Genomic DNA, 12,212 nt, shown 5'->3' with positions numbered 1-12,212 from the left:
AGATCACTTTGGGGAGTATCACCGTCTTAACATTAAGTCTTCCAATTCCATGAACACGGGATGTCTTCATTTATTTAGGTCTTTAATTTCTTTCAGTGATGTTTTGTAGTTTATAGTGTACAAGTCTCACACCGCTTTGGTTAAACTTATTTCTAAGTATTTTTTTTCTTTTCGATGTCATTGTGAATGGAAGAGTTTTCCTAATTACCTTTTTAGATTGCTCATGCCCAGTGTATAGAAGTTCAACTGATTTTTGTTTGTTGATCCTGTATCTTTTAATTTTGATTAATTCACTTATTAGCTCTCCTAGATTTATGGGGATTCTTTAGAATTTCATTTTTTGTTAATCTTTTAATTTCTTTTCTTCATATTATTTCTTTTTCATTGACTTCTCTGTATAAATTCACTTGGTATTTTCTTTTTCTTTTATGAGAACACAAAATCTATCTGGGAATTTTTTCCCCAAACATTGTAATTTTCAGTTCTAGGAATTTCTATCTGGTTCCTTTTTTATAGTTTCCATTGCTCTTTGAAATTCCCCACCTGACTATCCATTATAATTATATTGACTACAACTATATATACATATACACACACACATATATAATTTTCTATATATGAGATCATGTCATTTGTATATAGAGATAGTTTTACTTCTTCCTTTCCAATTTGCATGCTTTTTGTTTCTTTTCCTTGCCTAATTGCCTAGCACTTCCAGTAGAATGTTGAATAAAAGTGCAAAGAGCAAACATCCCTGTCTTATTCTTGATCTTAGGGGGAAAGATTTCAGTCTTTCACCATTGAGTATGATGTTAGCTATGGATTTTTCACATATGCTTTCTATCCCTAGTTTGTTAGGTGTTTTTAGCATGAAAAGGTATTGGATTTTGTCATATGCTTTTCTGCATCAATTGGGATGATTATGTTATTTTTTTCCTTCATTTTATTAATATGGTATATTATATTGAGTGATTTTCATATGCAAACCTCCTTGCAATCCTGGGGTAAAACCAAACTCGTCATGCTATACAATTGCCTTAATATGTTGTTGGATTTGGTTCGCTAGCATTTTTGCATGTGTTTTTATGAGGGATATAGGTCTATAGTGTCCTTTTCTCATGATACCTTTATCTGGCTTTGGAATCATGGCAATGCTGGACTCGCAAAATCAGGGTGTTCTCTCTTCCATTGTTTTTGAAATATTTGTTAAGGATTGGTGTGGATTATTCCTTCAAAGTTTGGTAGAATTCATCAGTGAGGCCATCTGGTCCTGGTCTTTTTTGTTGTTTTTGTTGGGAAGTTTTGATTACTGATTCAATCTCTTTACTTGTTATAGGTGAATTCAGATTTTCTATTTCTTCTTGGGTCAATTTTGATAATTTGGGTGTGTCTAGGAATGTATCCCTTTCCTCTAGGTTATCTAATTTGTTGATATACAAATGTATAGTATTGTCTTATAATTCTTTTTATTTCTTTAAGGTCAGTAGTGATTGTCCCCTTTCACTTCTGATTTTAGTAATTTGTGTCTTCTCTCTTTTTGCCATAGTAAATCCAGCTAAAGATTGGTCAATTTTGTTTTACTTTTCAAGGAACCCACTTTTGGTTTCATTGATTTTCTCTGTTGTTTCTCTATTCCCTATTTTGTTATCTCTGCCTTAATCTTTATTATTTCCTTCCTTTTGCTAGCTTTGGGTTTAGTCTTCTCCTTCTGGTTCTTTACAGTGGAGAGTTAGGTTATTAATTTGTGATCTTTCTTCTTTGTTAACGTAAGCGTGTATATCTATACATTTCCAAGGACTGCCTTTACTGTATCACATACATTTTTTATGTTGTGTTTTAGTTTTTATTCATGTCAAAGTATTTTCTAACTTTCCTTTTGATTTCTTCTTTGATCCATTGTTTGCTTATGGCTGTGTTGTTTAATTTCCACCTATTTGTGAATTTTCCAGCTTTCCTTCTGTTATTGATTGCTGGTTTCAATCCATTGTAGTTAGAGAAGATGCTTTGTATGCTTTCCATCTTTTAAAATTTATTAAGACTTATTTTGTGGCCTCACATATGGTCTATCCAGAAGAATGTTCCATGTGTACTTCAGAAGAATATGTGTTATGCTCTTGCTGTACAGAATGTTCTCTCTCTATATATATACACACTTGTTAGGTTTACTTGGTTTATAGTATTGTTTCAAGTCCTCTATTTCCTTATTGATCTTCTGTCTAGTTGCTTATTTACTTTGCAAATGGGATGTTGAAGTCTGTAACTACTATTGTAGGACTATTTCTCCTTTCAATTCTGTCCATTTTTCTTCATGTATTTGGGGGGGACTGTCTGGGGTGTATATGCTTATGATTGTTCTTTCTTTCTGATGGATTGACCCTTTTATCAATGTATTAGGTCCATATTGATCTTCTATAACAATTTTGAGTTAAAGTCTATTTTATCTGATATTGGTGTAGCCACCTGGCTCTTTTGGTTACTATTTCCTTTGAATATCTTTTATCATCCTTTCGCTTTCAACTTATTTGTGTCTTTGGATTTAAAGTGAGTCTTTTGTATACAGCATGTAAAGAGATCATATTTCTTAAATCCATCTTGCCAAATTTTTGCCTTTTGATTCGAGAATTTATTTACACTCATAGTTTACATTCATAGTAATCAGTAATAAGGAAGCACTTACTGCTGCCATTTTGCTCTTTTTTCCCTGCCTATCTTATATCTTTTTTTGTTCCTCAGTTTCTCCACTGCTACCTTCTTTTGGATTTAGTTGTTTTGTCTTAGTGTACCCATTTTCTTTTTTTTTTTTTTTTTTAAGATTTTACTTATTTATTTGAGAGAGAGGCAAAGAGAGCACAGCGGGGGGAGGGGCAGAGGGAGAGGGAGAAGCAGGCTCCCCACCGAGCAGGGAGCCCAATGCAGGACTCGATCCCAGGACCCTGAGATCATGACCTGAGCCGAAGGCAGACGCTTCACCGACTGAGCCACCCAGGCGCCCCAGTGTACCCATTTTCATTCCCTTCTTATTTCCTTCTCTCTATATTTTTAAATTCTTTTCTTAGTATTTACCTTGGGGGGGTTACAATTTTAAAAATTAGGTAACATTTGAAGACATAGCGTTTTTTCTTTCTGTTAATTTGAGTAGGCTAACTATGTATTTTATAGGTCAATAAATAGAAAAAAATTATTTATAGTCAACATTTCCAAGCATCAGTCTAAACATTTGCCCTGCTTGAATGTAACAAACTTTCTATTAGTAAGTTCAAGTATTCAGTCAGGTTACTTGCAGTAGGTTAAATGTTGGGCTGCCCGGCAGAAGGTATCATCTTGGGCGGTGGGGTCAAACCCCGCCCACCCCCTGGCGTGAGCGTTTCTTAGCTGTTTCTGCCATGCTTCCTGGTTCATCAGTTCACTGTGGTGAACACGAAGAGGGCAGCAACGGCAGCATCCCGAGAAGCAGCTGTAATCACCATCCCAACCAGATGTGCCGGCCTGGATGCTGTTCTAAGCTTCCCATAAATTATGACCCCCAAGTAGTTTATCCCCAGAGGCTTTCCCACAAAGCCAGCTCCAACTGCCTTCTCGCTGAGGATCAACTAGGGAGCTAGGCGGAAAACCGTATCATCCAAGTAGGGAAGTCAGAATGAAAGATAGCTGAATCTCTGGGTGGAGGCGGGGGGTGTCTTTCCTAGCGGGCTGTTTTATTTTTCTCTCTAAGCTGCTGCCCCCTGCTGGTGGCAGAAGGAAACACGTTCTCTTTCAAGGACCCCAAGACCCGTAATAATTAAAATGGCAAAAAGTATTGATAAAGGGAGAATTTTTTTGAAGATTTTATTTATTTATTTGACACAGAGAGACACAGCGAGAGAGGGAACACAAGCAGGGGGAGTGGGAGAGGGAGAAGCAGGCTTCCCGCAGAGCAGGGAGCCAGATGTGGGGCTCGATCCCAGAACTCTAGAATCATGACCCGAACCAAAGGCAGACACTTAACAACTGAGCCACCGAGGCGCCCTGAGAGAAAATTTTAAAAAGACACAGAAGACCTTTTACCCTAGGCTCGCTTTTTCCTTCAAACTCCTGGGGGCAGGATAGGAAGGATTGCCGGAGGCCTTGCTGTCTCCGCCTATTCCTTCCACATTTCCCTGAGCGAAGAGTTGAGTTGCTTTTCCCGTTTGAGTTTTGGTTTAGCAAAACTTGCTGTTTCTTCCCTGAGTGATCTTCATCTGGGGGCCTCCCAGCCCTCTGTCCCAGTTCAGGGGCTTCTGTTCTTTGAGCACAGGCCAGAATGGCAATGAGGATGAACAGGTATCTCCGCAGAGTCTATGTGACGTGAGCCACTGTGACTCTCCGCTCGACCTCAGCTCTAACCGCAACAGAGAGACGCAAGCCCAGGGCTCCCTCAGCAGGCAGTCTGCCTTAGCAGGGCCTGACTCACCCACCCCAGGGACCATCTTTAGCCCACCCTTGGACCAGAGGATCCTCCTACTTAGCACTCCCCTGACTGACCCTCCCACTTTCCCAACCCGGCCCATCTTTATCTGTATTCCCTTATGAGTCGGTAGAATATTTTTCTTCAATATTGCTCTTCATGGGGAAGAAGAATTGTGTGGAAAAGAAGCCGTGCATATGCAACCCAGTCGGTTTTCACTCTTGAGAAAGGGGTGTATCAGCTACTTAGGTGCTTACAATTTGAGCTGATGAAACACCTGGCCTTTTGTCCCACTGCAGGATAAATGTCGTTATTGAACATGGTGGGGGTTAAGCAGTTGCCAGTTATTCCATCGTATTGGCTACTGGAGAGCTCACTTAGATGGCTGCAAGGCTGCCTCCTTGTCATGTCTCTCTTGCTTTACTCCTGATGGCCTACTCCATAATTCACCGTTATTATTTACAAATCAGTCTCTGAAGCCCCGCGGGATTATTTTTAGCTCTCCGATACAGCAAAGGAGAGCATAATGCCCCTGTCGCCACTGTTGCATAGAAATTTGTAGCTTACGAAGTGATTTTGCACGTAGGGGTGCCTTTGATTGTCTCAGGAACTCTGTAAGATAGATGGGGAAGATAGCATTATTCCTGTTTTAGGTGGAAAAAATAAAACAAACAGGTCCAGAGAGCTGAAATGACTTGGCCAAGGCTCCAGAGCCAACCAGAGACAGAGCTGGGATTCAAACCCAAGAGTCCTGCCTAAAGTCATACGGCTCTTCACCGAACCATGTGGAACCCAGCAGCTCTCTCAGTTTGTACAACCAATACCCACGACAGCAACAGCTGCTCACACTTCCTGAGACTTTCTTCTGTGAAAGGCACTTCCCCTGGATTATTGAATTCCACCCTTACAATAGCACACTGAACTGTATATTATTATTATCCCTTTTAGAGACAATGTTTTAGAGACACAGAGATATGTTTTAGAGACATAGGAACTGAGGCTCAAAGAGGCCAGGTAACTTGTGCCAGGTCAAACGGCTAATAAATGGCATGACTAGGACCTCAAATTCAGGCCTATTCAATTCCAAAGTTCACGTCCTTACTTCTCCATACTAGTTAAGAACTTGAAGAGATGGCCAGAGGAAGGGGGGGGGCTGCAGGGAATATGTGAAAGTCCACCTCCCAGAACTTTCTGGTTGGCAAAATGGCGGCCACAACAGCTCTTATGAAACGGAGATTCCGAGTGAAACAGCAGTTGTGCGGGAATTCTCAGGAATGGGCACAGAAGTCCAATGACACACCCGGGAAATGAAAATCCTAATGGCCAATATCGGGTCTCCTACCCTGTGTCCGTGCATCTTGGTAGAGAAGCGTCCGCTGAGGACCACCATTCCCATCAAGAGCTGCTCCTCCTTCTGGAGAGCTTTCTATGGCGACTTGCGTTTGGAGCCTTTGGCTGAATGGCTCACACGGAACGCAGCTCTCCAACGTCCCAGTGTCAAAACCTCCCCGGCAGGCTCAGAGGGAGCTTTGCCCCAGGGTGACAGCTTTTGGGGCCCAACGCTTGATGAAATCTGGGCCGGTCATGCCCTTATTTAAGACGTTAACAGTGGGGGTCCTCCTTTGTTCCAAGAATCACCGAAAGTGCTCTCTAGCCTCCCTCAAGTGTTTCTTATCAAGACTTAAAAGAAAAGGGGGAGACCCTAGCATCATACAACAGACAAAGAAACCATCAGAAAGATGACCAAAAGGGTGGATTATTGACTGAACTATTTTGCACTGGGTCTAGAAACTTGACAGAAGGGAAAGAGGGGAGCTAAAATGTGTTTTAATTTTCCAAAGAGCAGCCCTTATCTGAACTAACACAAAGGGGTATCCAGCACCACTACCAACCAGTGCTGAAGGATCCCTTCCTCTGGCCCAAGGCCTGACCCAGGTTTCTTCCCCAGGAAGATTCTGGGTTAGTAGGCACCAGGCCTGGCACCGCTCCTGGATGTTGAGGCAAAAGGAGCTCATTTAACTCTAGCTGTTAATCAGAAGCTGTCTGTGCTAACTCCCCTCTAAAACACAGGAGAAGGAATGAAAACATCTTGTCCTTCCTTAATAATATGCACACCGGGTAGCGAGAGGGTGTGTTGGCTCTCAGAGTGCAGGAAGGGAGGGAAAGGGTTGCATGAGGGGAAGGAAAAGTAGAGAAAGGAGCCCCATTTCCTTCACTTGATTTTCTTTCAGAAACCTGCCAGGAAGGGGTTAGGCTTGCTTTCCCTGGGTAGCTCATAAAATCCTCTGGTTGGCTCCTGCGGTAACTTTTCTAGGTTTCTCTTAACCAACATGGCTGAAGGAAAAGGTAGGGCCCAAAGAAGGGGCCCCACCTCCCAGAGGGAATCCAGATATTACTGGTTCCTGCTCTGAGGCAACTGGTGGGGTTATTTCGGGTTTTGCTGTGCTTCTGTTTGAAAATGAGAGCCTTTCTTGTCACACCAGAGAGTTAGGAATGATTCACAACCAGGAAGACTCACTTGGAGAGCCTGTTGAGCCTATCGTCAGGCCCCTCCCCTGATAGTCTTATTCATCAGGTCTTGGTGTGTCCTTTCAAATATATTTTTTTCAACACTCCAGGTGATTCGGATGTTGGGGGCGTGGGGGAATCCCAGACCATACTTTCAGAAACACTGCCCAGAGTTTCAGAGGGTTTATTTGAATCATTTATTTAATGAACTGTTTATTTAATTCACTTCTGAGTTTAAGGGAAATTGTAAAATATACACACACTATATGCCCATACGACATACTCTAACCTCAACAACAGAGATCCCCTTAGGACTGTTTCATGTGGCGATAATGCTTGATGGCTTTGCTCTCTTATTTTTAGCCCCCTTTCGAAGATAGCTGTGGGTCTGTGTTGAGATCTGATACCCAGAGATTCCTTACCGAGAGTCCATCAAGCACGGGGAGACTAGTGGCTATTGTTAAGTTTGATGGACTCTTGCCTTAGACTGTGGCTGGGAGCAGCTAAGCTCTCTCCTGCCCACACTCAGTCTGCCATTTGCCAGAATTTTGCTGAGCCTGATTTCTTTGTTTTGCTATAGAGCGACTTTCACTGAACAGCACTTTTGTCTATGGCGTTTACACTACAAGGTTTAGGATGCCAATCAAAGTGAACAATTTTTTAAATTCATTGTGCCTTTGCTTGTTGTCTAGGCATCACAAGTTTGTTTTCATAGAAAGCCAGTTGCATGGGGCCCCTTTAGGGTTTCTGGATCCACAGACCTCCTTGACTCTTTCCATTTACCTTTGGGTGGAGCTAGTGAGGTTTCAGAAAGAGTAACTAAGATGATACAGAGAACTGAGGAGCTTTCTCTGGCAATTTCTCAGAAAGGCAACATCTGGTGGAAACTTTTAACATAATCAATTCACCGGTTCTGCAAACATTTATTAAGCAACTACTATGTACCAGCTCGGTTTTAGGTGTTAGGGATGCTGTAGTAAATAAAACAAATGAAAACACTTCTCCATGGAGTTTATAGTTGCCATGGGGGATATGGACAATAAGCAAGATCAATAAGCAAAATACACAAGATATTAGTGGTAAAAAGTGCCAAGGAGGAAGAAAACAACACAGGGAAGGGGATGATGATGTGTCAGGGTGGAGGGATGAAATTGGGACTGGGTTAGCCAGGGAAGGTGTCAGCGAGAAGGTGGCTTGTGTATGGAGACCTGAAGGAAGTGAGAGAGGCAGCCAGATGAACATGGGGGAAGAGCATGCCCGGCAGAAGGAACAGCAAGTGCAGATGCCCCAAGGGAAGGGCACGCACGCAATGTCTGAGGTACAGCAAACCAGCAGTGTGCCTGGAGCAGAACGCGGGGAGACAGATCATGTGAGGTTAGCGGGAGTATAGACGTTGTCACCTAGTCCCCAAATACCAGAACCGTAAGACCTCCCTGCAGCATGAGCACGTTTCAGAAGAACAAAATAAGAGACCTTACTCTGTACACTGAGTATTAAATGAACAATTCCTACAGATAACCCAAGCAAATATACAGTGCCCGGAAGAGGTGTTCTGTAAATTCACGGCTGAGAGTTGCATCAAGAAGTTAGAACAGGCGTGGGGGCCACTCCTGATTTTACGTGACTGACCCCACCAAAGATAACTAGCATTCCTTCCCCTTTTTCCTAGAATCACAAACAGAACAGTCACCTGGATGTCTCATTGGCCTGACCCATTAGCACCAGGCATTGGAATCACAGGCCCTAAAAGGACCATATTTGGAACCAAGAGAGTAGCTAAGATTATCACCGGACAGTGGTGGGGAGGTATGGAGAGATGTGAAAGCTGCAGGTACGGACGCGGCCCCTGGTGCTGTGGAAAGCTAGTTTGGAAAGAGCTAGTGCGTGGACAGAGAGGGAGATTGTCCACCTGCTAAACTGTATCCTTCGCCATTGGTGTCCAGGAGAGAGGTGGCTCATCACCTGGCCTTCAGAGGGGCTCTCCTGACACAAAGATTGGGAGCTTCCCAGGAGTGGGAGGTGCTCTGGCGTGTGTCTTTGAGGTGTAGAGAATGCTATGTCAAGATGCCCAGAGGAGACCGGTTTGAAGGTCCCACAGAGGAACTGAGCTGGGAGCCCCGGGACCAGATAGTTGGGAGAGGTGGAGGCCAGGCATAATGAGGACAAGGTGACAGGCTCCATCCCCACCTCCTTGGGGGTGGGGCACCCAGTTCCCCAGAGTCCTCCCATCAACCTGGCTACCTTGAACAGTAAATGGAAATAAAGTTAGTGTGCCGTTTATGCAAATGCAGCTTTTTTTAAAAAAAAATTCAATTAGCCAACATATAGTAGTACATCATTAGTTGCAGATGTAGAGTTCAGTAATTCCTTGGTTGCATATCACACCCAGGGCTCGTCACATGCAAACGCAGCTTACAGACAAGCCCTCTTCCAGCCTGATTTTCTCCCCTCCACCCGGCCCTCCTGTGGAGAAACCCCACAGCCCTGACGGGCTTTTCTGACCGAGACTGTGCCTCTCACCCCAGTGGACCCCTCCTGTTAATTAAAAGGGGGTAAGAGTTGTTGGGTGCTTGGGTGGCTCAGTTGGTTAAGCGACTGCCTTCGGCTCAGGTCATGATCCTGGAGTCCCGGGATCGAGTCCCGCATCGGGCTCCCTGCTCGGCAGGGAGTCTGCTTCTCCCTGGGCGCCTGGGTGGCTCAGTTGGTTAAGCGACTGCCTTCAGCTCAGGTCATGATCCCAGGGTCCTGGGATCGAGTCCCGCATCGGGCTCCCTGCTCTGCAGGGAGCCTGCTTCTCCCTCTCCCACTCCCCCTGCTTGTGTTCCCTCTCTCACTGTGTCTCTCTCTGTCAAATAAATAAATAAAATCTTTAAAAAAATAAATAAATAAAAATAAAAAATAAAAGGGGGTAAGGGACAAGAGAAAATGCAAATCCTCTATCCTTGTAAACTCCATTAAATGGTTGGGTTCCTGTCCTGAGGGCAAAGGGGAGCCCCTGAATCCTTTCCAAGCAGGGGAGCAACCTGAATTTCCTCTTTCTCATTTTCACCTACAAGGAACCCAGCGGAAGTATGCACCTTGCCTCTAAGGAGCCTATTGACCAGAAGGGTCAGTATTGCTGGAGGACAAGGGACAGTAGTTCATGAAGGACTTCTTCTTCACTTAATTTTTTAAAACATTCTTACTTATTTATTTGTCAGAGAGCGAGAGAGCACAAGCAGGGAGAGCGGCAGGCAGAGGGAGAAGCCGACTCCCCGCTGAGCGAAGAGCCCGATGTGGGGCTCGATCCCAAGGACCCCGGGATCACGACCTGAGCCTAAGGCAGACGCTTAACCGACTGAGCCACCCAGGCGTCCCAAGGATTGCTTCTTTAGGAGTGCTTCAGCTAGAGAAGCTTCCAGCTTTCAGGACCAGTGACAGCATAGGGAGTTGACCCATTCCTTTTCTCCCCCTCTCTTCAGAGCTCCTTTGAGCCCTCACCTGGACCCATCCGCTCACAGTCCTTGACCACTTTTGCCATGATTGCCTTTCCCGGCAGCACTCACCTGCCCATGAGTTTCAACACCCCAGCCACCACCAAGGACTGTTTGGATTCCTCAGCTGCTCGGCACAAGATGGCTTTAAACCCCCGGAAACACAAGAAGAAAAAAGCCCCTCAAATCACTGTAAGTCCTTCAAGAGGCCTGGGAATAAACTCCCATATAATAAGAGATGAGTTCCAACCTTCACAAACTGCTCCTAGGGGAGTGGTATGGTTTGAGGGATCTATGCCCTAAGTAAGGATGGTAAAGTCAAGGGCACTGTCCCAAGCTTGACACCAACCACCACCACCACTACCCCACCCCCTGCCAAGAGAGGTGAGCAAACTTGCATCTAGTGGGTGGGATATCCTATCCATGTGGAATTTACACAAAAGGGACTGAAGAAAGCAGAAACAGTGACCTAAACCCCAGGAACTGCTTCTTGGCTTGGCATCTGGGAATTCACTCAGCCCTCTTTGTAGAGGATATTCAACCGTGGCCCAGATCAGGTTTCTTTTAATTATTAATCAGGTAAGACCCGTGAGCTACAAATTGTAGCACTGTTCAACTCCTTTGGAGGCCAGGCTTCCAGCAACTCCAAGCATTCAGAACTCAGCTATTAATACCCCCAGAGATCTCTCAGTGTCTCATAGATATCCCAAAGTTGTGTCATGTGATTTTCTAGCAGACAGAGCTACATTGAGGCAGGCCAGTTATGTTAAAAACATGGCCACCAGACTGGGAGATCTGGCAACAAAGAGACGTGACCATTGATAGCAGAGAAAGATGGCAGAAATGATCTGGGACCATTTAGTAGAGGGATCCAGAACCTTGCCCACCTCAGTAAATCCCTCAGGGCCACACCCTATCTCGGTCCAGTGTAATAGGTCGTGTTCATTATTTATCCAAGCCATCAAGAAAAGTTTACCTGTATTTCCTGATATCTGTTTAAGAAGATAGGGAAGTAATGCCTTTGGGAAAGATTTTTACTAAAAGGTAAAAGACGTTGGTGTTTAATTTTAATTTACTAAAAGATGTTGGTGTTTCAAAAGATGTGTCAGTTAGCTGGAAGATTTCACTTTGGTCAAACACCCAATTCCTCAGCGCCGCTGGGCTATAAGTAAAGGGTTGCAGTCAGAGCTGGAAGACACTAAAAGATTTTATTACATGGGAGTTTATTCCCAGGCCTCTTGAAGGACTTACAACCATTTTATAGGGAAGGACATTATAGCACAAATAGTTGCCTAAGGTCACACACCCTGATGGTAGCAGAGCTGGGGCCAGAACCCAGTCTTGACTTCCAACCCCATACTCTTTTCACCCCACCATGTTGCATCGAGCTCAGACACCTCAGTTTAGCTTTAAAAAGACAACAAGGGGCGCCTTGGTGGCTCAGTCGGTTAGGCGTCCGACTCTTGATTTTGGCTCACGTTCAGATCTCGGGGTCATGAAATTGAGCCCCGCATCGGGCTCTGTGCTCAGCAGGGCGTTTGCTTGGGGTTCTCTCCCTCTCCCTCTGCCCCTCCCCTACTCTGTGTGCTCTCTTTCTCTCTCTATAAAAAAAACAAAAAAGAAAGAACAAAATACGAGTTGAAAGAACAGTCAGCAGGACAGCAGGTCCAGGAGGGGGCCCTCTGGTGGCCCTGAGAGGATCGCCTTGGTCGGTTGTCAAGCAGAAGGTGACCCATTACTATGCACTAAACCCTATATATGCATTATCACCTGGATGCCTCACCACGAACCTGGGAGATGGGGAATGT

At 44.4% G+C, this 12,212-nt stretch overlaps 1 protein-coding gene across 1 annotated transcript in view; it reads left to right on the top strand.

The window, feature by feature from the left end:
* Positions 1-12,212, top strand: part of KIAA1210 (KIAA1210 ortholog) — a 66,840-nt gene that overhangs the window by 40,549 nt on the left and 14,079 nt on the right. Inside the window, 1 exon segment of the mRNA XM_035005570.1 lies at positions 10,393-10,596. Coding sequence (XP_034861461.1) covers positions 10,393-10,596 — 204 coding nt within the window.

This window comes from Mirounga leonina, unplaced genomic scaffold (genome assembly GCF_011800145.1).
Source record: "Mirounga leonina isolate KUSES-001 unplaced genomic scaffold, KU_Mleo_1.0 Mir_101664, whole genome shotgun sequence".
NCBI lineage: Eukaryota > Metazoa > Chordata > Mammalia > Carnivora > Phocidae > Mirounga > Mirounga leonina.
Note: the sequence above shows the minus strand (reverse complement) of the source record. Positions and strands in the feature narration are given on the sequence as shown.